This window comes from Limanda limanda, chromosome 17 (assembly GCF_963576545.1).
Source record: "Limanda limanda chromosome 17, fLimLim1.1, whole genome shotgun sequence".
NCBI classification, from domain to species: Eukaryota; Metazoa; Chordata; class Actinopteri; order Pleuronectiformes; family Pleuronectidae; genus Limanda; species Limanda limanda.
In genome coordinates this window covers 17,999,210-18,025,814 of record NC_083652.1, presented here as the reverse complement: position 1 = coordinate 18,025,814, position 26,605 = coordinate 17,999,210, and the positions used below count along the sequence as shown (strand labels likewise).

General features: G+C 43.3%; 2 protein-coding genes across 2 annotated transcripts in view; one reads left to right on the top strand and one right to left on the bottom strand.

Moving 5' to 3' along the window:
• Positions 1-21,402, top strand: part of pitpnc1a (phosphatidylinositol transfer protein cytoplasmic 1a) — a 32,433-nt gene extending 11,031 nt beyond the window's left edge. The window contains exons 2-9 of the mRNA XM_061090275.1: positions 8,469-8,617; positions 11,576-11,664; positions 13,283-13,290; positions 16,630-16,701; positions 17,889-17,984; positions 19,702-19,857; positions 20,435-20,498; positions 21,092-21,402. Of these exons, the coding sequence (XP_060946258.1) occupies positions 8,469-8,617; positions 11,576-11,664; positions 13,283-13,290; positions 16,630-16,701; positions 17,889-17,984; positions 19,702-19,857; positions 20,435-20,498; positions 21,092-21,402 (945 nt within the window). The remainder of the gene's footprint in view (positions 1-8,468; positions 8,618-11,575; positions 11,665-13,282; positions 13,291-16,629; positions 16,702-17,888; positions 17,985-19,701; positions 19,858-20,434; positions 20,499-21,091) is intronic.
• A 1,058-nt stretch (positions 21,403-22,460) lies between these two features.
• Positions 22,461-26,561, bottom strand: LOC133023282 (mitochondrial thiamine pyrophosphate carrier-like). Its single transcript, XM_061090274.1, has 7 exons — positions 26,451-26,561; positions 25,626-25,786; positions 24,958-25,113; positions 24,699-24,869; positions 23,950-24,130; positions 23,720-23,850; positions 22,461-23,137 (listed from the first exon to the last, which is right to left on the bottom strand). Exons 2-7 carry the CDS (start codon positions 25,755-25,757, stop codon positions 22,931-22,933), a joined length of 978 nt encoding a protein of 325 aa, XP_060946257.1. The 5' UTR covers positions 25,758-25,786; positions 26,451-26,561; the 3' UTR covers positions 22,461-22,930.
• Positions 26,562-26,605: the final 44 nt, after the last annotated feature.

Sequence of the window (26,605 nt, the reverse complement as noted above, 5' to 3'; positions counted from 1 at the left end):
CTAAAAAAATCACATACGACATACAAAAGGAAGAACTGAACATATTTGGGTTTATGAATTGAGAAACGGAACATAATAAAAATGCTCATATTAAGATCTAAGTTTATGAAAATATGTAAAATGAGATCTGGACTACAATTTGCCCCTTTTCTAAAAACTCGGCATTTCATCTTGCCGCATTTGGGAGTTGGGGACAAAAATCAATGCAACATGATATTTTGTGTGACAATATCATATTGATACACAGATGCTAAGTGTCTCTCTTTCTGGTAATAGAATAATATAATCAAATCCACCAACTGAGGCGAGATAAGCAGAGTTGACGTCAGTAAAACACAACTGGAGGCAGCAGAGGTTTTTTTTAATGTTTGCACACATTTTTTGCACACAAGCATGTTGCCTCACCTGACACGCCCCCATACAGAGAGCCGTTAACCGAATCAGATTGATAAAATCAGATCAAAAGAAAAACAAACCAACACTTATCTTGATAAAGCTGCCACCCACATCAGAGCAAGTGCTGAAAGGAACACAAACCGTCATCTACTTCATGTTCAAACATCTGTGTCCATACAATGTGGAAAATTATGTTTTTTTAAATAAATGCTCAAAGCCGTAGAACCCATGTGACTGTTGCAAGTTTTTTTATTCACAGACACGGTTGTACAGTTGACTGCAGTTGGTTTGACTTGTGACGGGTGGATATGACGAGCAGTGGAGTATTATGCCACTTTAACAGCTCTTCATCTCAGTGAGGACTGGCCACAGCTCCCAATCTAGATCACTACGCAGAAGTCACAGCGGGTTGAGCAGACCTCCTGCAAGATGCGGCACGAGAATGCAAATACACAAACCTGGTGGTTGTCACAGACATTGGTTCTGAGATGACCGTTGCCGTTCTGTGAGTGAGATACCTGCATGTAAAGTGTTTCACTCGCAGGCTCAATCTGGCGTCACAGCGGGGATTCAATCTGCCGGCAGTAACCCGGCTCATGGGGAGAGTGCGGCGGCACGGAGGGAAACCGCACTTTAGAGAGAAAACTGAAATATTAAAGCCCCTGACGCACAAACTCCAGATCTAATCTGATCAGCGCTGCATGTTCTGTAGTTGTGGGAAATCACAGCACATGGTTGTACCTCTTTAGTTCTGTAGAAAATCCTCCATGTGTTGTTCCATAGTGATGAGCTTCGATAAAACACAATAACACACAATCTAACAAATTTATCGTTGCCCAACCAAGAATCGCTTTGTCTCAGGTGTGTGAAATGCAACAATATATAACAGAAATTATTTTATTGTCTTTATGACAGCTCCTACAAGAGAAAGATTGCTGCGATGACGCTAAGACTCTGCCACAAATAAATCATTAAGAGGACCAGTCGTTTCCTGTCACATCCCCCTCACCTGCTCTCTGGGGAGGGAGGAAGATTTTAAGATGTAACAGCTTCACGCCATCGCTTGTGAGGCGTCAACTTAAAGGGAGAGTTCACAGAAAAGTGAAAGTCGACAAAACACTTTAGGAGTTTGAGGTGTATACTGTGGTTTAGCCAGGTGACTGCTTGGTGGCCTTCACCTTGCCCTCTCCCATCAGCTTACATTGGTCTATAGGGCAGAGACAATTGAGGTGGTAGCAAGTCAATGAAGAAGTTCATACTTTATGCAAGAGCAAACCAATGTAGAACTGCTGGCCTCTCTCGCCTTCTTCCTCTCTTGCTCTGCTTGTTTTGTGCTCATATTTCCCTCGTCTCCGTCGATCTCAGCAGGCCTGTAAGACCGACACTGTGCTTGCTCTATGCATAATAAATGAGATGGTTTTCCCCAAGCAACCTGAAATTCTAGTTGTACCAAAACACAGAGGGGACAAAAGGCTTATGTAACATGGGGGGGGGGGGGGGATGAGGACTGTGAAAAGAAATACACCTGCTTCTGACACAAGGCTTACTCCTTTGAAAAAGTGCAGCTGACGAATGTGATAGACTTGCAGTGTTGTGGATATTGTGAATTGCTACAAGAATAAATCTTTCTTCGGTTGCAGTCGAGAACACATTGTGCACTAACGTGCGGCTTGGGCCACATTTGTCTGTGCGAGCCCGACTCTTACCCATCAGGCATTCTGTTTTGTGTGTCCGAACCCGACCCGAGCCTGATGCATCTCACAAAGCTGCTCTGAGGTTGTGTTGCTCTGCTGCTGACAGGCATGGTTATTCCTTGTTATAGCTTTACTGTAGACGTGTGCAGTGGAAAACATCAGCCCAGACAATGTGACCAAATATTCAGAATTGGAGTGCTGCCATCTTTTGCATTCAAAGCTAAAGTCTGCGCAGTAGCAATTCTGGGATGGAGCCGCGGAACTGACACCAACACACTCACTTGTCCAATCGTACTTCAGTCTTAGATGACGTTTCAACCCCTTTTTATAGCATCAAATAACCAATTAGAACATGAACATGGGTAGCATCATCATCTTTGAGAAAAATATATTCCACGTGCAGCACATGTGTCCATCGAGATTCTATGGGTTCTGTCATGTTATCCATCTTGTTATACAGCCTATATGGTTTAGTTGGATTAGCATGTAGATGGATGTGATGGTGCTTAGAGTGAAGCACCATCATTAGAAGCATTAGAAAGCTAAAATGTGGGAATCCTTTCCTTCCAAATGTGAAAAATGTGTGCAAAGTCCACCGAGAAAAGTTTGAAGGGGACGGTCACCTGCTTCAAGGAGAGAATGAAAGAGAAGAGGAATAATAGTCGTTTGAAGGTAAAGAGATGGACAGCAGTCTTCAATCACGTCCTCTAATGTAATGTCTGTCAGTTTCCCTGAACGTGCAGCCTCAGCATCACTTCTTTAACCTCTCTCATTCCCGTTCATCTTCTCTACCTTCTGTTGGACCATCCACCTCAGTAGAAGCATCTCCCACCCTTCTCTCCTTGCTCTTTTTCCTCTGCTCTTACATGCGTGCATATAACTATAAGCACATCACTCCGGCAGACCACCCGGTGGTGTGCAGCCCAGCGGGGGGGGGGGGGGGCAGAGCTGATGCATAGCGGAGTGATCCGTAGTGAGTGATCTTGAGTTATGTAATCTTTACTTCAGTGACCTCAGACACTGCAGAGATGGTGGGTGGGAGAGGGAAGAGTGCAGGAAAACGGAAAGACAGGGGAGTGTTCTCTCCACCTCCAGCAATCAGTATTAATAAGTTACACCCCCACAAGTCTTTCACTAAGTTTATGTAACATGCAATTTTGCTCCCAGCAAGTGGCCTCAAGAATATCTCTGTGCACCTCAGGGGCTGCAGTGAGATCCGCTTCAATCCGTTTTAGTGGTTGCCCCTAAATTGAGTTTGAGAATTCACCCATTTTTAATTATACAAATTAAAGTTCCCTTCACGTCCCATATACTGAGGTGTAGGCAGAAATCGTAAAGGTCTTATGTACGATATTCACTGCTGCTCGCATCTCAAACCAAAGCAAATGCTTCCTCTGCCACACCTACGCCTCTCTTTGTGTACAACCAGAGGAACAACTGAATAAAGTAAGGATATATTTCATTACATCTATACATAACCCATGAGATTAAATGTTGAGAACAGTGTTACAAAACAGCTGCTGCATAACAAATTCAAAAACGGAACCATATAGTTACGAATCAAATACTTTCTAGTGGAAGTAAAGCCCAGGTAACAAACAACTACAATTCAGAAAGGTTGTACTTTGAGCCTCTTGGGTAGAATCTGTCTCTACTGTATTACTGTATTATCTTTATCTCCGACCTTAAACTATCTTTCCATTTCTCTTGAACCCGAATGAAAGAAAAGAAAAGGAAGTGGGGATTTTTTGCGTGGCAGTGTTGAGCTTCAGCGACGCATCGCCTCACCTCGCAGGCTGACATCCTTGGCATCTTGCCGGGCGAATTTATCAAGCTACTACAGGAGAGTTAACAATCACCTTCACATTCTGCTGACTCAGCACAAATGGAGCAGATATAGGCAGTCATACTGTACTCACTCCTTCTCTCTCTGACTGCATTGCTGCTGAGCCAGCAGAGCTGTGTGTGTGTGCGTGTGTGTGTGTGTGTGTGTGTGTGTGTGTGTGTGTGTGTGTGTGTGCGTGTATTTGTGTGTGTGTGTGTGTGTGTGTGCCTGTGTGCGTGTGTTCTTTAGTCCTTGTGAAAAGTAGTTATAGTTCTAGAGTGTGAGGCAACCTTGGGTGAAGGAATTTAGGAATTGCTGTTTGGTTGAAGGGAAGTATTCAGCTTAGACAGGAGTCAGCAATGAATTCTAGGATAGGTTTGCCAAGAATTTTCTCCTCCTTTTGGAGCCTCCGTCGCTCTCGGATGACATTCAGAGGACCCTTCGGAAAGGGACAGCCCCTGGTCACGCCTGTCTTTAAATGTAGCTTTCGAAGGACACGACCGCTGAATTGGGACACAGCCATCGATCGTGGTAATCTTGAACAGGAAGACAAAACAAAGAGGATGTGCTTTAGTTCTGATACAGGTTAGAAAAATAAACTTTGCAAAATAATGTTTCAGACCAGTCGCCACAACAGATTCACCGCCAGCCTCTTTCACCACCCACATAAGAATCATGTCAGACAGTACAGAGAGAGTCTACAGCCACGAATGAACAGTTATGTGCTCAAAACAAACCCCAGATTCAGATGTTGGAGGAGGATTTCGCCTGCAGCACAACATATGGCAGAGTATCATGAAGACGGACGGAGATAATGGCTGCTGTTATCTCAACTTACATCTGCGAAGACATGGGCACAATTCACAAAGTAAAACAGAAATCACATTTAGCATTTTTTCCCGTTTGTCCAGCTGGACAAAAGAGTAAATGTTGCACGAATCCTTGGCCAGTGCCATGTTATTCATTCCAAATATTAACATAATTACAGTCCAAGTTCTGGAACATATTTTCTAGCATATTGTTTGGTAAATTTGTCTCCAATTACATTTTTTCCTGTGGCGACTATTTGTGTGCATCTGCTACGAGAGGCAGGATGTTTCTAACTGTGTCTGCCCTCTGATATTAAAACAATTCATCCTCCAGATGGGTAGATGAAATTAAAAACAATAATAAATTATATACTAAATGATGGTGTTCAGTTAGGAAAACACTATTACAATTATTATACATATATATAATATGACTATACAATGATTGCTGTATTAACTGGGCCAATCATTTTAATAATGTGAGACTTTATTGATCTCCTTGGTGTCAGTACTGGGTTAGATAAAGACAGTCTGCCTGTCTATGCTGATAAATATCATTCCTTCTCTTCACACACACACACACACACACACACACACACACACACACCTAACACAGTCTGAAATGGACATCAAAACGTAGCTATCTCAACCAGAGCACAGTCAGTTATCAATGAATACTGAGCGCTCAAAGCAGTAATTACTCTGTCTGTGTTGAATTTTAATTACATCTTGGCAATGTGTCTGGTGTTGTCTGAAGTGTGTCTGTGTGTGTGTGTGTGTGTGTGTGTGTGTGTGTGTGTGTGTGTGTGTGTGTGTGTGTGTGTGTGTGTGTGTGTGTGTGTCTCAGGATTCTTATTGTACGCTCACACTTACACACTCCTTGGCTGTAACACAATGGCCACAGCTCCCAACCACCTGCTGTTGTGTTAGAACAGAGGGACAGAGGAGAGATAAGGCTCCATGCTTTCATCTTTACATTGTATTTTATATAATTCTATATTGAGCATTGGTGACTCGGTTTCATATCAGTTGCAAACAGCATGTATTGTTATTTGGACATTTTAATGTGTTTACCTGATATTGTGATGTCAGTGTTTTATTTTCCTCATTATTCATAGGTTCTTAGAAACATTTCAGTTCAAGGTGATTGAGCTGAGTGAGAAGAAGGAGAGAAGGAGTTCACAAAGGAGACAGATGGAATGACAGGGGGGGAAGTGGAGATGGAATGAAGACACATAATGCATGGCAGGTGGAAGAGAAATGTATAGAGCGATAATTACAATACAGTTTTCACGATGTCGTCAAGCCGGCATGTTCTTGCCCAATGGCAGCACTGCTGTGAGAGTGAAAGACAATAACAGATTATTCATGGCTACTCACACCCGAGCGATAGCCACTTCTCCCTCCGAGTCATTAGAGCCAGATTTCCAAAGGCACCAATGAGAGCAGACAGTCATTCATCGACCACAGCTCTCGGGGAGGCCGCAGTGAGGGTTGCTGAGCACAATGGAGCGTCGGAGGAAGATAAGCACAATGGCTGACATTTTAGTTCAGTTTACACAATATGTCTGATCCCTGAATGAGCCGAGGGAGAGAGGGGAAAGATGGCGCTTTATGGTAATACACTGTAGCTGCAGCCATCAGCGTGATCAGAGTGGCGCTCGGAGCTCCTCTCAACTCGAACTCCAACTTGATGCTTTTCATGCAGCAGGGAGATTTATGTGTGCTGTTCCACTGTCTCGTCCCATCGTCTGTTTGGTTCTTTCTGCACAAACAGGACTCTCTTTAAATATAATTATGATTTGTTCAATAACTTAATCCTTCTATTAGCAGTCTGAATGTCATGAAGTCCACTCTCCGTCTCTTGTATTCACAGATGAATTCAATACCTTACCTTCAGTCTCCGTTTTGCTAAAGTTCATATTTGTCAATTGCTGAAGGGAAGGATTTTCTTGGCAGCTAAACGTTTGCTGTGTTCACAGGGTCACTACGTTTTAAAGAAGAGACTGCATGGGAGACCACTGATGAATGAGTTGCTCCCAAGATTTTCTGATAACCTTTTGTAAAATGTCCTGGAAATGTCCAAGATTCCATATATCTCAGGATAAAAAAGAGGTCCCGCAAGATTTGAAAGCTTTTGGCGATAAGAAGGCAACGGTGTCAATATCCTGTAGGAACACAGGAGAATTTATATGTAATACCTTCTACATGCTCCAACCAGGCAGCTTCTCTAGCCTGAATGTTTCCAACATTTTCCAGTTGTTGAGAACACGTCTGACTAGGACAATCCCCTTCTGCGTTCTTCAGACGTGAAAGTCAAACTCCCGAAAATATCCATAAAATTTGTGATTGACGATAACTGCCTTTATTAACTGATAATGTCTGTAAATCATCAGGAAACAATGAAAATGACCATGACAGCATCCTTTACACAAGGGCACGTCTTAAACCTCCTGTTTTCAACAATACAAAACCTTTCACTTTCAAAGTCACTCCAGAAAAAGCACCAAAATAAAATGTAAACAACTAATTCTCACATTTGAGGAGCTGGAACCAGAGAATGGCCGTTTTGCTCCATTGATGGATGGATCTACTGATTGTTTCTGCTGTAAATTTGAGTGTGACTGGCGACAGGTTCCTCCTGTGTTACGCGTGGCCTGTGTCACTGCAGCAGAAAAATCATGCCCGGACTCCAACAGCTGTTCAGTCAGAAAACACCGCCATCAACATTCCTGCTGGGAATACTTTATGGCTGCCCTTTGCTTTTTTCTCTCATGGTCGGCAGATGGAAAAATCTGGCATTGTCATACAAGTTACAACCTGAGCTTGTTTACTGGTGCACACCTATTTTTTATTTTTTTTCCACTGCACTATCAAGTTTCTCTTCTTTCCATTCCTTGCTTTTTGTGGATGAATGCGGGGACTGAAGTCAACATCCCACCCGGCAGTCCTCATCTTTTTTTCCATTAGCTTAACATAGCTGTGTGTGTGTGTGTGTGTGTGTGTGTGTGTGTGTGTGTGTGTGTGTGTGTGTGTGTGTGTGTGTGTGTGTGTGTGTGTGTGTGTGTGTGTGTGTGTGTGTTTGTGTGGGGGCATATCGATTTCCTCAGGTCGGAAATAGGCCCACAAGCAGTCGGAAATCTCCGTCCGGGAGCGTTCTCACTCCAGTGTTTGTCGTATTCCAAATGTATGGAAAATAGTTACGAGGCGACACCCCCCTCCTGTCTGCCAAGCGCCCAAGAGGGACCTTGTCGTCGGGCCAAGTGGGTCAGCCAGTGATGAATGAAAGATTGTGGCTATTGACAGATGTGTCACCCAACTGTCCCCTGATGCTGCTGTTGCTTGTGTTGTGCTGCTTGGTCCTGACCCGATAGGAGATCTATGTCACCCTGCTGCAGACAGCTCCTAATCCCCCCAGCTTTCTTCCGCTATGGAGACCGTCCCCAGGTGTCACGACCATATGTCCCCGGGCGGTAATCCTGCGATCTTTCTGCGTTTATTTTTACGGCAACTATAAAATTATACCGTTGCGTCAACTGTTGGACTTAAGGCGAGAACATTTTCTTTCCATTCAGAGCAGTCTCATCGGAGCTGTACCAGAGATCCGCACCGTTTGTTGCCATGGCGATGTTAATATGTCTTCTCTCATCTGCCTTGATCATCCCGCTAGACTTAATAAAGAATAGATTTGATCTCAGGCTTCTCTATTTTCTCCTTTTGTTTTGTTTCCTGTCCGTCTCTTAGTACCGGATCGGCCAGCTGTATATGATCAGCAAACACAGTCATGAGCAGAGCGAACGTGGCGAGGGGGTGGAGGTGGTCCAGAACGAGCCGTATGAAGACCCCGAGCACGGATCAGGCCAGTTCACAGAGAAACGAATCTACCTCAACAAGTGAGTGTTTTCCTCTTCCCATCAACCACATGTTCAAATACACAATTTCCATGATGCATACATTAGTTTTTTTTGTATAATGCTCCCATTGATCACCAAAGGAGAAACATGCCTTTGACTGTCACCACAGAATCGTCAAAGTCAAATCATTCTGTAAACTTTCCATCTACTAAATTTCAGATCTTTTTATCTACTTTTGTTCATTTCTCAGCAGAAAGCCTCATCATTTCATCGCAGGTCAACGTTTATCACAATGACAGGTTTTCACTGCATGGCTGCCACTCAGCACAGCAATCATTGATGTAAACACAAAGATTAGCCATTGGTTAGTTGTCTAATGATGCGTTTGTTTCAACACCAGGAAGCAGTCCTTAATATTTTATGTAATAGGACCAAATCAAAGCTGCACCATGAGCATTGCTGTTGTGTTTCAGGGATAAGAAAGGGTTAAGTGGCTCTTTTCATCTCTGTCCAACTCTCTTTTCCAGCTGCTGCGGTAGCTGATCCTGTGCTTTGTTAAACTTGAGTGTGAAATGATATATTTGATTGTTCTGTTATGTATGTTAAATTGAATCAGTCTGAAGTGTGATCTCCTCACTCTCAGAATGAATTTCCTCTGAATGCTCTGAACCCTTAATCACACAAAGAAAACGTTTTTCTGTGCAGCGTAAAACAAAATTGTGTACGTTCCGCTTCCTAATTGACTCGATTTAAATTATATGATGAATTTTTTAGGTAACTGTTTCCTGGCTCAACTCCTCATTGATTTCCCTTATTATATCTATTGAATAGTAGTCTGCAAGATAACATCAGAGATTTTTCCATTCAGTGACCACTTTATCATAGGTACACCTGGATAACACATGTATAACACATGTATAACACCTGGATAACACCTGGATAACACCTGGAAATCACCTGGATAACACCTGGAGCACCATGGAGCAGAGCAGTTGTAGAGCAGGGTATATAATAGTGCAGGTGTACCTTATAAAACAGACACTGAGTGTATCTGTATACTGTACATAAACATCATCAGGAACCTATATTATCATGCAGGCTTTAAAAGTCTCCGGCTCTTGTTCCTGGTCTGAATTTTTTTTTAATTTTAAATCTAGGTAGTTGTTGGTGCATTAATCACTTCAGGGCTTACATCTACAGCAGTAATTCATTTAGCTCTTGGCCAGTCTTACACTGTATGCCTATCATCACCTGCTCCAATAAGTCCAATAAATCCACAACCGAACAGTCGGCAGGAGCATAAACCCTTCAATATGGCCAGCTCCAATCAAAGTAATGTAATTTGAAATTATTGATTTCCTTCGAGGGCTCTGAGCTGCAAGCAGAGACCTGCACTTGACTTCATGAGAAAAGTGCAGACTGCATTGCACCCGAGTGTCTTTACACTTAACAGCAGCACAAAAGAGAAACCACCTGAAATTATAGTAATGCATCTTGTTATGAAAATCATATGAAACTATTAAATATCTTAATCAGCCATTTTAGGTGTAACCTTTTATAATATAAAGGTTCTGTACCCTGTCAGTCATTACAATAATAGTGATCACCATTTTCTCCACTTTTGCATCTTTAAAGGTAAAAAGAAATGGGTTAATGAAGGTAATTTCATACATTTGTTTTTGTTTTCCTTCATTAAATTTGCAGCATTTCCATCTCCTCTTTTTGATGCAGCTAAGTCCTCACTCCCAAAAGTCAGACAATGAGATGTAGAGGTGTAAAGAGGAGACACAAAGTGAGAGGCAGAGAGGGTGAGGTTTTGTGGTCAGAAGTGACAAGTAAGTGGGCCTTTGGGAAAAGAGAAGAGTAGCTGACAAACTCGGAGGAGAGGAGAAGAGGGTTTGAGTGAGTGTGAGTGTTTGTGTGTGTGTGTGTGTCTTTGTGTGATATGTGTGGTGTGTGTGTGTGTGTGTGTGTGAGTGCATTGGCTTGGATATCTGAGTGTTACTGTGTGTGCGTGGGCAGAGGGAGATGAGGTCAGTGTAAGTGATGGTTAATTTGAGCAGTCACTGTCGGACGCCACGCCTGCGTCTCCCCACCCACAAACCACCTGTTCCCATCTTAGAGCTGCAGTCTGCCCGTGTGTGTGTGTGTGTGTGTGTGTGTGTGTGTGTTGCCTGTGTGTGTGTGTGTGTGTGTATTCAAGGCAGTGTGAGGACAGTCTGCTGTGTCTGGACACTCCTCTGGTTGAGTGACAGGACATTGGAGATATTTCCCAGTGGCCCATATAGACAGTCATTTACAAACCAGTGTAATCCCCACATTCAATTACCACTTCTCGAGACAGAATAATGCGTGAGTAAAAATAATCAGCGGTTGGATTAAAAATTAATTATCCTGTGGAATTTGGTACAGTTTATTTATGGCTTTGTGTCCTATTATGATGTTTTTTTTCATTTTTAACCAGCAGATTTTCAACCCTCTCTCAACATCTTCTGTCAATCAGCACTTTGTTCCGTCCTTAAAAGAGTCAAAAGGTTTGAGATGGAAATCTGCTGTATTCACCTGTGGCATTTTATCCCTCCAGCCAAACCAGGCCCTCTCTCAGTAATCCTTCACCTCTTTAATAGGACACCCAATAAGGTGTTTAGCTGCAGCTGTCGGCATGTAGAATCCATTTGTGCTGAGTAATAGCTAGTTCTGTGTATTTCCCGCCCTCCCTGTCCTTCGTAGACCGATCACGGTGCAACCTCTGGTCCACTTTAGGGAGGAGGGTGGGGTGTAATCAGTGTAATTAACTTCCCCAGAGGCCATCATGGCTGCCCTGTACGTCTTCCATCGGGCGGCACACAGCTGGAGGATTATCGTTTCCTGCTCTGGGTGATGGAGCAAAAGAAAGAGTGGAGGGCAACTGTGATTGTACAGAAGAAATCTACATGTATTTATCTCATCAGTGATTTTCCTTTTCTCCCGTCCACTCTTTTTTTCCTTATGTTCCAGCAAACTGCCCAGTTGGGCCAGAGCAGTCGTCCCTAAGATTTTCTACGTCACAGAGAAGGCCTGGAACTATTACCCTTACACCATAACAGGTAAGGGTTTAACCATTTCCTCCAGTGGCACGTCTTAACATGCACATCTGTCCAACTGTCTACAGTACATTATATTATGTAACAAAAACAAGCACTGGTGTTGCAGAAAACTTCTGTATCTCATAATAAGAATGTCTCTCTCTCTCTCTCTCTCTCTCTCTCTCTCTGCGATAATATGTCCTACTGCCTATTTGTACAAAAAGAGAACATACTTCCATTTCCTGCAGCTCTTTACAAACATGGTTCACCTCCTGGCAGCCATTATATGGGATCGTTGTGAGGGCAAAGGGATATGAAAGCAATGTTCTGTACCATGAGCTAGAGGGTAGGAGGGGTTGGAGAGACGGAGGTCAAGAGGGATGCTGGAAGGGATGGAGAGAGAGGAGAGCCAGGTTTAACTGAAAAATAATAAGTGTATTATAGGCTGGATCTGAACACAAATTTACAAATCGTGTACATTAATCATGAATGTGCTTTTGGATTCTAGTTTTTGTGTAGTTTCTCAAGAGTTTGCATCATTACTTTGCTGCTGCTGCTTTATGGAGGATCAGTTGAATGGCTGCCGTGACTGCATAACATCGTCTGATTTGCATTGTTGTGCACTATTCATCTTTTGTAACATCCTTAGTGTCAAAAGTTTATAATGTGTTAAATCACCTCTGCCAAGGAAGAGATGTCTTCATCTGTGTCTGTTTGTTGGTTAATTCATCAGCAGCATTATAAGAAAAAAAAAAAGCTACTGAACAGATTTCCACCAACCTTGGCGGAGGGATGGGGCCACGGAAGAACACATTTCCTTTTCGTGTGGGTGCACAGATTTAAGCCCCGTTCATGCTTGTGGTTCCTGTAGCTGCACCGCGTCATTAAATCTGGTTGTCTCCAATTTGTTTTACTTGGAATGTATTTAGCGCATCAGGGACAGAGGCAAAAGATTTCTGCGACCGTCAAAGTTATTAAGAAGGGAGCGTAGAGATTCCACATGGCTCCTGAAGGAAGACTGTAAGTTAAAATGAAACATTCTGCAGGAAATTATGGAAGAACCACCATGATTGTTTGCCAAGGGAAATACGTGTGCACAGGTGCTACTGGAAGAAACAAGCCAGGGCCAGAAACCGTTTTTTCTATATTTTTCTATTAGGACTGTTTGGCCTTGGTGGACGATTGCTTTTTACTGTGTGTTGCTCTCGTTTAAAGCTCCGTCACTCAAACAACTCAAACAGTGCGAATACACCTTTAACAGAGAAGGAACTGCTTTAAATGCCACTAAATTCCGACAGGTTTTTAGCTATCAACATTCCGCAGACGCTACATGGCCTCACTGTCATGTTGAGCTTGACAATGAGATACAAAACCACCACATGAGCAGTTTCACTCCGGTATTTACAGCCTCTGTGACAAAAGCATGTGGCCTCCGTTGGATTGAAACGTGTTATTACTGAGGCTTAATGGTCCTTTTCCATTTTGAACTAAATGATTTTTTTCTGCTCTATTCTCTTCTTGTCTCTCTCACACCGTTTCAATCCTTTGTTCTCCCCCTCCCCCCCCCTCCCTCCCTCCCGCCAACATACCTCCTATTCCTGTCTGCTATAATGATGGCCTCTGCTGGGAATATTGTCAGAGTACACGGTGAGTAGTTTTGATGTGAACACGCGCATGCACGATCACACACACACATCACACGTTGGGATCTGACAGCTGACATGTAAAATGTGGTGAGGGTTAAAGGTGTGCATGTAGATGTGTGGTGAGCGCTCTCTAATAACAACCTTTATCTCCAAAGTCCCAGAATTTATGGTCACTTAAAACTGTTACATGTAAATGTCTTGGTGCAGCATCCATAGTAGCCGGCTGACCTTTGAATGGTGCCACATGTTGATTCTCACACGTCACAGATGGTCACACATTGTCGTGAGAACAGAATATATAACTGTGTGTGTGTCTTAGAAATAATGTTTTAACATTTTCCATTGCAATGATACGTTGTTATCACCATCTCATATTTTAAACGCATAAGAAACACATCAGTCAAAATTGTGTGACATAGAGCACAGACTGTATAGGAAGATGTTTCTCCTCTTCCTCACACTTTCCAAAAATGAAGCCAAAATATCAAAGGTACGTTCGCTGCCATCTTGCACATCTGCGTAGATTTATGACCTATACTGCAGTCAGCCACCAGGTGGCAGACAAGGTGCTCTTGATTCACTTTTGCGAGCAGTCACGTCGTTTATACACAATCTATACATAGAACCTTTCAATTCCAAACTATTGCTTATTTTTACCTTCTTTAGTTTTTTTGCTTTGAATTTGATTATATTTTATATTGTGAGTGATCATGAAAAATGAGAATAACACAGCTTACTCTAAAATAAAATCCAAAAAGTAAATTCACACTAAGTGAAACTGAAAAGTCTTTTTAAAAGGGTCCTGTGGAGACGGTAATAAACTGTTGAGTCTAAGTCAAGATGACAGCAGATGTTCTCATGCAGGCACAGCTCCAGCTCCTCCTGGGGACGATCCAGTTGCTCCTGAGCCAGGAGGAGAGTCTAATCCCTCCAGTATGTCCTGGCTCCGGTGTCATCTCACAGTTTGATATAGCTGGACTACCTCCGCAGGAAGGTTCTGATCAGAATCCTGATCAACTCACTTTGGTTGCACCATCCATTTGGCTGATGACGTTAGAGCTGAAAGGATCCATTCATTTATTGATGAAAAGAAAATCGTTTATTAAGGATCTCCTTCACGATGCTAAAGGTCGAAATGTAGACGTACATGTAAGAGCTTCACCTTCAGGCCCAGATCTCCTCCTCGCTGATACGTCTCCGTCCCTGCTGCATCGATCCACCTGTCAATACCAACTCATCTGGCAAATTTCCCATTGAAGACATTAACAAACCCCACAGCTCTTAGAGGTAAAAAACGATTCCATTGACTGTCGCTAAGAAAAGCACTAATGATTTGCTCTGGGGCAGATGGACATTAGCATGTCCAGCTAAGGCACCATGAACACCATGAGTCGCACAGGACATCAGCAGAAGGCCGATCTCTTCCCCTGAGACTCCACACATACATGGAACATCTGGATATTAGAGGAAGGTCATGGCAGCTCATGTGCAAGTGAACGAATAACTTTTTGTTCCTGACTTAACAACGTCAGGAACTCGAGTGCTGCTGAAAATCTGTACGACTTCCCTGGGTAAATGCGCTGTAGGTTTGCAAAGCAGCTCAGGGTATAATTTTAATTAGAGCCCTCTCATAAGAAAAGGTCCACTTGTAAGTTAAACAAGTGTTTATAGTCTGTGTTCAGGGTTCTTGTGCCATCATTTCCTCATGACACACACACACACACACACACTGACTTTTTCTTCTGAGACTCACTAGGCCAGTAATCTCAGGCAGCACTGATTACTTCACTGTGCACAGTAGTACACACCCTTTCATACACACACACACACACACAAAACCTATGTATTCACCATGGGCTCCGCAGCATCACACCTTATAGCTCATTCCTTCCTGTGGTGGAGGGCAAGATTGATCCATTGTGTTGTCTCTGTCCTGCTGTGCTGCACACGTAAACACACACACACGTAAACACACACACACACACATAAACACACACACACATAAACACACACAGGTTCATACAAAAACAGTTTATGTAACCAGTAATTCTGCTCTTTGGTTTTATAATAATTAAACTGCTGTATTTAAGAGATGATCAAAAGGCAGTCAACATGCCCTAAGGCAACATAGATAGTGTGCGTGTGCGTGTGCGTGTGTGTGTGTGTGTGTGTGTGTGTGTGTGTGTGTGTGTGTGTGTGTGTGTGTGTGTGTGCTGCTCATGAAAAATAAGAGCAGTTGTAAATCTCCACAGTGAGAGAGTGATTTACTTTCACGTTTTTCCCCTTTTTTCCTAAATCATCTCATCCTCTTGACACCTGTGTGATGTGATCTGGTCCAACCCTACATTAAACTGGGCTGTTATCATGAGACAAGGTTATCACCGTCCATATCTCCATTCCCTTCTCATTATTGATTTGATTTTAAAATATTAAAAAAAATATAGTGTGAACAAATAACGCAATGCTTTGCTAGATGAAGTAGTTGGAGTAGATAGATAGATAGATAGATAGATAGATAGATAGATAGATAGATAGATAGATAGATAGATAGATAGATAGATAGATAGATAGATAGATAGATAGATAGATAGATAGATAGATAGATAGATAGATAGATAGATAGATAGATAGATAGATAGGTAGATAGGTAGATAGGTAGATAGATAGATAGATAGATAGATAGATAGATAGATAGATAGATAGATAGATAGATAGATAGATAGATAGATAGATAGATAGATAGATTACTTTATTCATCCCCGAAGGGAAATTAAGTCGTCATAGCAGCCGGTATATTTGAATACAATAAAATACAATACAATAGAATAAAATAAAAAATATTGAGGTAGAAAGAATAGAAACAGAAACACAAGATAAATAGGTAGATAAGGTGCAGTGGCAAGATGATGGTAATAGTACTGATGATATGATGGTAATGTTATTGTTAGACAGTATATAAAAATAGTACAGTAGCACTGATACATGAGAAATGTACTTAAGTAAATGTTCTCCACCTCCTGAGCCCGAGGGTGGCACGGTGGTACAGTTAAAAAGAATGTTTGGGTTCAAACCACAGCTCGGCCAAGGACATTCTATGTTCTCCGCGTGCCTGTGTCCTCTGGTTACCTCGTCTTCCTCCCACACTCTGAACATTGATTGGCCACTTAAAACTGCCTGCAGGTGAGAACGTGTGTGTGTGTGTGTATGTCAGTCCTGTGATAGACTAGCAACTTCTCCAGGATGTACCCCCCCAACCGCGCCCCTTAAAAAGATAAACGATATATCTAATGGATGAATATCGATTTCTTACTGTCTCATCTTCTTTCTTCCCCCCCTGCAGTGTTCCTTCCTGCCCAAGTTCTCCATCCACATAGAAAGCAAGTACGAGGACAACAAAGGCAACAATGATAACGTGAGTCGAGCTCAGAGTGTCGTGTGGTTCGGTGCGCGTGTCGCTCAGCAGATTCCAGGTTCGCTCTATTCACTGTCACCAACTAGCCTGTGTCTCTCTTAGTGCCCTGTTGCACACCTCACTCCATCTCTCCGTATCCCTCAGTCTTTTCCACGATCACAATCCTCTCGCCTCAAAGCCTCTGAATCAGAACTGAAGGATACAAAGGGAATCAGCGATTGTTCGGCATCAGAATCACTTCACCCCTGATCCTGTGACTTCAGCCCAATTAGCAGCAAGACATCACACAGCCGTGTCAGAGTTCAGTTACTGAACGCCATTGGCCTCACAGGTGGGGGGGGGACATTCTTGCCACAGAAGACAGGTACAGCGCTGACAGGTTTCAATAAAAGGAGAAAAAAAAGGGAATTGAACATAACATAAAAAAAAATTCAATTAATAAGTGTTAGAAGAACTTGCACCCCCACCACCACCACCTCTTCCCCAGTGCCACTTAACACATAGAGGCAGCAGAGGAAAGGTTATGCAACTCTGCTTGGATCCACACTGGAGCTGAAGACAAGAGGACGCAGCGCCTCCCAGTGGCGGGTCGGAGGCGTTGCAAACAGATCCACAGATGGCCGTGATCTCACATTTGGGACTGGTCTTAACAAGTGTTTTCTCCTTCTCTCAAATTTACACCACCCCCCCATTGCCTTCACCATTTGTACAGTTATTCTCTTTCCTCCCTTTAGTCTTCTCATCTCCATCGTCATCCCTCTCAAGGCCCTTTCCTCTCTCTCTCTTCTGCTGCAACCTGTGTAAAAAAGTTTGAAGTTTATATTCAAGCAAGTACGATCGACGCTCAGTGACTCAGTGGCGGTGAAGGTGTCCTGAAAGAAGCAGGTACCGCTCTGTTGTTCCAGTGTGAGTCACGCAGGAAGAAATCACTGACCACATGGTGTGTCACTGACTGTGTGAGTCACATCCATCCTCACAGTTTAGTGAGGAAGGAAGGTGCTCATCATGTCATCAGCGCTCTCTTCTTCTAAAGCCAGCAAGGAAATGAACACATGGTCAAAACCTCTCCTAACCTCTGCTTTCCTGTGCGACGTCAGCACATCCTCCGCCAGCATTTGTCAACCCGTAGAGTGCATTTGTGATTCAGATGTCCTCGCTCACACCTCAAACCTTTCCCTCCTCCTCAGATATTTAACAGCGAGCCCAGAGAAGAGGAGACGGAGACGTGTTTCGTGGACATCGCCTACGATGAGATCCCTGAGCGCCACTACAAGGAGTCAGAGGTGGGGCAGAGCAAGTCACCGACCTCAGCAACCCAGCGTGCAGGAGAGTGAATGAGTGCACACGTGGGAGGGAAGGAGGAAGGTGGGAAGGAGAAGGAAGGAGAAGGAAGACAGGACTGGGGATGGAGAGAAGAAGAAGCTGCAGGGAGGGAGGGCAACAAATTAACCAAAGCGATGTGCAGAATTGTGTTTTATCTTCCCTGTGCAGTGACAGCTGGTCATCTGCCTTCTCTGCGTGATGGAAGGGAGGGATGTTCATGTTTATGTGTGGGGGAGGTGATGGACATTAGCTGTGTTGTGTGTTGGTCTGATGTGACATTTGTGTTTGTGTGTGTGTGTGTGTGTGTGTGGTGCAGGCCTGTCGATCAAGATGTGGTGGTCACAAAAAGCAGAGCTATTAATAATCAAGAGAGGTCATGACAGCACTGCAGTGGTGTTTCATTATTGACACCCCTTCTTACACACATATACACACACACAACTTACACACACACACAAACACACATGCATGCACACGCCTCCCTCCGAGCTTTATGGTCTTCTGCTTTTATCGACTCGCTGCTAAGAATAGCTCAGAGATGCTGTCCGCAGCTAAAAGTGGATGTCACACGGCTGATTTAAATATATAATCTGATTTAAAGGTAAATGGATCTAGAGTCAGACCTCACTGCACAACAGGGTCCGGTGTCAAACGGGAATCGACCACCGTTATTACTGGGGATATCATCCATTTTAAATAAGACAGTGGATAAATAACAAACAAGGAAGCGTTTCAGGGCCCCTTAAAGCTGCTCCTCAGAGATCATAGGTAAGTATGATGTGTTCGCAAGAGAGAGAATAAATTCCCCAAAACGTTAAGGCAAAGGTTAAGACATCTAGTAGATTAAACACCATCATCAAGGCCCAACTGTCCCTGTATATACAATGAAGGTGCATTAAATTGTACACACTCATAGATATCAGTTCCATAAATGTGCCAGGTTTGTTTTTCATTATTAGATGAATTATGTGGGGGGAAAATCCGGTATATTTAAGGGACTCATATTAATGCGTTTATCAGATTTTGTGAATTTCAATGTGGTTTCATTAGGCGGAGGAATGCGTTCTTTGGGTACCATTTTATTAAAATGTTGTTATTAAACTCTTTTTGGGGCTTTGCAGGGTTTGTCACTGGCCTGTCATTTAACCAGAACTCACTCGGATGTCATTCTTCTGCATCATTTGTTGTATTTTGTAAAGGAAACTTAAAATCTTAATGATCACTCAAAAGCTGCCTGTTACATTTTAAATTCACATATGCACATATTCATTACAGATGTGTGTAAAACGGACCAAGTGTCCCTTCATCTTTTTTCACTCTTTGTCTGCCTGAAACTTCAGGTAAAAAATAAAATACAGACCATTTACCATTTCATGTGCAGTCAACTGCAACAGGCCCCATCAGGCCCCCGGCCAACAGGGATGGAGAGAGCTGTGTATCTCTCCCACACACTCCGTCACATTCAGACAGACACATGACCCCAAGACAAATGAGCACTACATTATAATTAGTGTATGGGGAGCGGTGATTAATGCATGCAAGGTTTGTGATTAGGGGCCCCCACTGTGCCAGCTAGCTGCCCTCCGCATGAGGCTCATAATGTATCGAGGTGACGCTATGCTATATGAGCTTGTGAGAAATAATGACAAAAGACTTGTTTTTCTCAACGTGGCGTAGGACCTGCGTCACTTCAAATCGAAGAACACGAGCCGAGGCGTCCTGCAGGAAGGATGGATCGACTCGCAGGACCCCATCATGTGCTCCTACAAACTGGTCACAGTGAAGTTTGAGGTCTGGGGCCTGCAAACGCGTGTGGAGCAGTTTGTACACAAGGTCAGGATAAATGTGTGTTTTTATTGTTTAGTGATGGCAACGTGTTGATACTCTCTGCTTCCTCAGCCAAACTTTTCACCTCATGTCTGTCAGTGCCTAAGGCATTTTTATTTTCTGCTCCGAGTCCACGTGATTCAAGATCTGCTGATCATGAACCAAGTGAGCCTTCGTGAAAATCTGCCCTGTTCACACTCCGCAGATTGCTTTGCACCTGCTCTCCTTACCTCGGCTCCAGAGTTTATCCCCTATTTCCTAAATCCATTTCACCTAGCCCTCTGCAGCGTCTGTCCCTTGGGGGGGGCTGTCCCTGTCCTCTCCTGGCCCACACATGCAAAAGGCAGAGCCATTACTCACGTGGTAACACCACAAGTGAGTCATATTAATCACAGTCCTCCAGGGGTGAACAGAAACATTTAGAACTTAAATGAGAATATTTATGGCCTTCAGAGTTAACTGAATTCTGAGTCACATCCTCTTTCCTTCCTGCATCTGTCTCTCTCTGCTTTTCCTCCTCCGTGTTCTGACCTCTCATGCTTCCCTTTCTTCTCTTTCCTGTTTTTTGTCGAACTCTTCTCAGGTGATTCGAGATGTCCTGCTGTTAGGACACAGGCAGGCGTTTGCCTGGGTGGATGAGTGGATCAGTAAGTGTCTTCTAAGTGAACACAATGGCAGTGCTCATGAACCATTGTTCCTTCTGTAACTCCCAAAGCTCAAGGTGTCAGTTTAAAGCTTGTGGCAAAGCCCTGAATGTACACATAACCTTTATTGTATCAGGAAATCTCATTGAGGATTGAGAAGGAGGCAGAAGCAGCCATTCAGATGTGCAAAGGACAGTTGAAGCGCTCAGTATGAATCATCTCATCTCAATAGATCAGATCTTTCCAGTCTCTGGATTCATGTAGATTTGAACTCAGACTAATGTAAAGTCAGAGTGAATATGACCATTACTGCTGTTGTTTCCATGAAATTAAATCCAAATATTTTAAAAGAAATCATTTTTATAAGCTAATATAAGTCCCTTTAAAGACATACTTTACATATTACTTACTGACAGAGCAATAACTGAACTGTTTTATTAAGTATAATCAAAGCCACCATCCATTTCATCAACTCTTTTCAGTTTTCTCGAGTATTTTTACATCGTCACACACCAAGCACTTCTCTTCCCATGAATTCGATTAGATTTTAGTGTAACTTCTCTTTTTCTAAGTCTGTAACTCTTCCATCCCCTCAGACATGACCATGGAGGAGGTGAGAGAGTATGAGCGCGCCACACAGGAGGCCACCAACCTCAAGATCGGCTCCTTCCCCCCCGCCATCTCCATCTCTGAGACCCCCCTGGCGTCCTGCGCCCGCAGCGCCCACAACAGCGCCCCGTCCACCCCCCTCACCACCGAGGCCCCCGAGTTCCTGTCGGTGCCCAAGGACCGCCCCAGGAAGAAGTCCGCCCCGGAGACCCTGACCCTGCCCGACCCGGGGCGCAGGGATTCAATCTTCAAACTGCCCAACTTCTTCTCCTGGAACTCCAGTCCCCAGCCAGAATGAGAGCGGTGACCTAGAATGCCCCTTGACCTGTGGATCAGTGGAGGATGCCTACCCAGCACATCCCACAACAAGCAGAACTTTTCACCGTCCTGGTGTTACAGCAAAGCCAACAGCTCTTAGGCTGCACAGGTCCCGACAGGCGGCCTGGTCACTGCAGCAGAAAGGCCCAAGAGGTCGTAAGGTGTAGTGCGTCCTATTGAGAGTCAAAGCAGCTGGGAGTCTCCACATTCTCCCCCCCCACTCCTCCAGAAAACAGCCAGCGCTATGAATCAGACAGTGTGGACTTCAATTAGTCAGATCGAGTGTAGCGTACATTCCTGAATACGTCGAGATTCGGTCATTGTACATAAACTTGACACATTACGATTGGAGTCTCCGGCTCTGGTCACCGGAACGTGTGGTTTGACATCTGTTTATGTGGTGGGGACGTTTTGTTGGGGCCACTGTATCAGTTGAGTGTTACGATTTCCACAGTCAGGTGTGAGGTGATTGTGTATTCTTGTGTATATAGAACAGTACGAACAGTAAATACCCAGTAAAGTGTCCGTGCTTCATATCTAGTGATGCTGCTATGAAACGTGTATTTTAAAGGACAGGACTATCATCCGAAGTCTGTCTTCTTCTGCAAGTGTTTATATATTTAATAAATAACTGTAAATTACATTTCTGTATGTAACAGCATGATTTTGACTGGGGAAGATGCTTTTAAATATTTGTGAAGTGTTTTCTTTGTTTTCTCGGCTATCATACTTGTTGTGTTGTGTTTTAACTGAGTTCTCAGACTGGTTCGTGTAGTTTCTATGTTGTTTTACTGTTTTATTCATTATTAGTCATACTGTTGATGGATTTTGTATTTAGTGAATTGAATTAAATGAAACACTGTTGTATCCATACCTGTGTAAGAGATCTTTGTTGATAGCGCTTATATGAATGGAATTAAGAATAAGAGTAATAAAGAATAAAGGAATAAAATCAGGGAAAAACATGAACATTCACGCAGCCGCTTCTCAATGGACTTTTTTCAAACTTTAAACCTTTATTTTAAAAAGAATGACCTTATGGTTAGTGTTGGACACAAACCCAATCCCTTTTTTAAAAAAACATTTGGCCTATACTCAAGAGAATACACCACAACACATGAATATTCAATGCTTTGCCCGCACACGAGCCCAAAGCATGTTTTGCTGGATACTCTTCCCCCAGTTTAATGAGAGAAGTCAGCGTTAGCGATGGAAAAAGTTGCGGCTCGGTTCAGAACAAGCATCCATAAACCTTAAAAGACCCCAGAATAAAATATTTATATATACATTTAGAAAAAAGGAAAATCCAAAGCTTGTACAACACAAGGTGCAGTGACAGCACATAAAAAGGTAAGATGAGGTCACAGCGTTCTTACATGTAAACACAATAAAACCATCACCAAACATCGACCCAGATATATCTCAGTGCAAAGAGCAAGGCAAACAGGAAGTGCGTCAGCGATGTGCGTGATTCTGTCCTCGTTAGATTTTCAACTTGATCCTCTTTCCTAGAGGTCTTTGGTGAGGTCGTCCGTTCTCCGCCTCCGCCTGAGGTCACGCATGACATTGAGGAACAATTCATACCAAAAAAAGGTGAAGCCTGTGGAGAGCGCGGCCTTCACGAGGCTCGGCGAGAGGCCTTTAAAGAAGCCGCGCACGCCCTCCTCTTTGGCTATTTGCACCATGCAGTCCACCAGGCCTCTGTAGCTCCGCACCTGCACGTGAGACACATAGCGTCATTGGAGCAGTGAAATTCTTGGGACATGGCAGGCATCATGTATGCAGGCAGCATCTACACAGTAGACGGGCTTTACAAAAATAAAAAAAAAAATAAAAAAAAAATTTGACATACCATATAACATATAACATATAACATATAACATATAACATATAACATATAACGTATAACATATTAAAATATTAAAGTGAAGCAGAAAAATATTAAAATGAAGCAGATGTTTACCGGGTGGAGTGGGGAATATTAAATTAAAACAAAAAATATGAATATATATGTAGTAAGTACGTAGTAAGTGGGACCTGTGATCTTTTGACCTGTCTGGCAAGGGCATTACAAAATGAAAATAACATACCATATAACATAAACATATAACATATAACATATAACATATAACATATAACATATAACGTATAACATATAACATAGCAAAGCAAAAAGAAGCAGCAGTTAACCAACAGTTGAAGCGGGGGGAATATTAAATTAAATAATATGAATATATGTGTAGAATGTGAACTTGAAACATGTTGAAACGTGTGCAACATGAGGTAGAAGAGCTCACCTGTCCAAAGTGAAGCCTGGCTGCTTCGAAGCCCCCCACCTGCAGCCTCTTCTTGAAGAGGTCAAACGGGTACGTGATGGCTTTGCTGATCATTCCGGCTCCGCTGCCGCTGACCAGACTCGTCAGGCTCCCTGGAAAAGAAAACATGAATAAGTCACGGCACCTGCAGCTGTAGACGCTGGACGTGTGGGCTCTAATGTGCAGGACGTAGAAGTCGGAGCTCCACTGACCTCCAGAGTTCCCAGATTTGGCCGGCGGAGCCAAGACATTTTTAAAGACGTTGTAGAAGAAGAACTGCAGCCCGGCGTAAGGAAACACTGCCATGAGGGTTGGAGACAGGCCGCGGTAAAAAGTCAGAACTCCCTCTGAGCGACACATTGTAGACACGGCGTGTCGCATGTTCCTGTAAACCTGACAAGACAATCCAGATATCACAGCAGCAGGAAATAGATCCATGGGTTAACCAGTTAAAAATCATTTGTCTGTTTAACTTTAAACTTTTGCTAAGAAGGACTGAGCAGGTGACTGAGCACAATCCACTGTCACAACCATCCCAGTTATTTGCAGCTCTCACAAGGTGAGGCAACATTTAAGAGACAGGAGCTAAAACCGAGTGTTTCAGACAGAGGCTGAAAAGAGGAGTTGCAGCAATTTGATGTGAAATTGATCGAATGAACATTAGAGCATGTAAACTCAGGTAATAACCCAAATTAAAATAATAAACCTGAACATGATTGTTATAGGTCTCCTTTAAAACAAACTTTATTGCAATTCAGTTGGGCAGTTTTCCATTGAAACAAACAGAGGGACAATTGTTTTCTTTTTAAATAAAATCACATCCTAATTGGATCCTAATTGGATGTGATTTTCAATAAAAAATATATCAATAACAATAAAAACAATGACTTTTTGTTGCCCTAATAAAATCTTGACTACAATCATGGATACTTCCTGACAGCTACAGTAGAACTGGTCCCACCTTGGGTTCTCCCTGAGCTGCAAGGCGTGTGCGCAGTATGTCCAGGGGTTGGCAGACCACTGTGGCCGAGCAGGCCGCCAGGCCGCCACACACAAAGTGAACGCCTGCTGTTTGGCTGTCATACGCCGTGGACTTGTGGACCGCCTCAGTCAGGAGCTCAAAGCTGGCGAACTGCAAAGCACGCAGACACAGATGCATGAATATATGCGATGAAGTTAATAGGATGGTTTTGTGTGAGCGTGCAGTCGACAGGCTCTACCTGCACAGCCCCGAAGCAGATGGAGAGGATCTGTGCCGGGACGTGGCCCTTCCAGAAGGCAGAGAGACCCTCCTCCGAGTGGATACAGCGCGACGCCTGAAACAATCCCCAGTACTTCCCCTTCGAACTCTCGGACGACCCACTCTCAATCTGCAGCTGGTGGAGGAGAGAAACACGGATCAACGCACAGGATCGTCAACACAACACGAGACCTTTCTGAAGGTTTTAATACAAAGCTGATATGTCCGCGTAAACCTCAACTTTGACTATACAGTCAAAATAAATACACCATTAGCAACATATCTGACTGCCCTTATTTTCAACACAGCTTTTGATCTGTATTCACAAGCTAAGTTTAGACACTTAGAGCAAACAATAACTGATTTCCATACGTGAAGATCAGATATATTAAACAGTGTTGCCTTTTCTTCTTCAAAGTTCTGAGCTGCACTTACATTTTACTCGTACATGTGTGATTTAGAAGTTTGGAGCACAACCACCACTAATTACGATTTAAGAAAACCTGTTTCATCATCTAACGTAATCTATTAACATGAAATATCATTCTTATAGAGATCTGGTCACAGGGGATGATGACCTGCACTCCTCTCTTCCTACAGCAGTTGATTATCTGCCTCCCAAACAAAGCACTCAGCTACATCCGTTACCTGAAACCTGATTTTAAGGACGTCCAACGGGCTGATGATCGCTCGGGTCACCATCCCAGCGGCCGACCCGGCCAGAGCTGCCTCCTCGGGGGGGTGAGCTGCCCCCTTAGCCCCGGGGTCGAAGCCCACCATGTCTCCACGACCTCAGACACCCGTCAACACTGCACACAGGAGTCATTCACCACACCAAGTCAATTAACCATACACTTTCGTTTTACGGTAAAACATTGAGATATTCAGGTGTGCAGAAGACAAAAAAATCTTAATGTATTATCTGTTTTCACACGTTTAAGTTCAATAACACAAGGGATCATTTTATTTGAATTTATTCAGATGTATCTAGTGTTCTACGTTATTTACTTTTTAGGTTAAAGTAGCAACACTAAAGTGGGACTGTTGATTTATTCCATTACATAAAAAATACTGGCAACAAAATGTACAAGTTGAGGAGAATGGTCCCTTACAAATTGTTATATTATGATATATACGATAAATGACCCAATATGGGAAATACAGCAGGCTGAGTCAGTAGCTGGTAGTTTGTGTTGTTATTCTTTCAACAACTCTTTCATGACTTGTGTTTTTATTTGTATTTATGTTATTTTTTACGTATTTTGCCTTGTCATTGCTTTCAGAAGTGCTACGTAAATGAAGATATATATATACAGATGTAAGGTGGATGCACATGATATCACTGAACAGGAACCTGCAGCAGATGTTGTGAGGATCAGAAGATGCAGAGCAGTAGAGGACATGACCGGAGACCTTGACAGTGACACACCCACAGGAATCAACAGGGACAAGGGTGGGTGGGGGGGGTCTTACCTTGTAGCAGAACCCCGTCATGAAAGCAGCTCACTGGCTTTGATGTGAGGAAAGATACAGTAACAGATCTCGACCCGGAAACTTCAAATCCAACATATCAGGGACGAAAATAGCCGCTCAACACACGCCACGGACCGCGGGTATTACTTCCGGGT

Excerpts from the sequence above, each read along its gene's own strand:
- LOC133023282 (XM_061090274.1), bottom strand. The coding sequence starts at position 25,757 with ATGGTGGGCTTCGACCCCGGGGCTAAGGGGGCAGCTCACCCCCCCGAG. Across the intron at positions 23,851-23,949 it reads CAAATCTGGGAACTCTGGAG|GGAGCCTGACGAGTCTGGTC; the intron begins GTCAGTGGAGCT and ends TTTCTTTTCCAG. Across the intron at positions 23,138-23,719 it reads CCAGGCTTCACTTTGGACAG|GTGCGGAGCTACAGAGGCCT; the intron begins GTGAGCTCTTCT and ends TCTCACGTGCAG.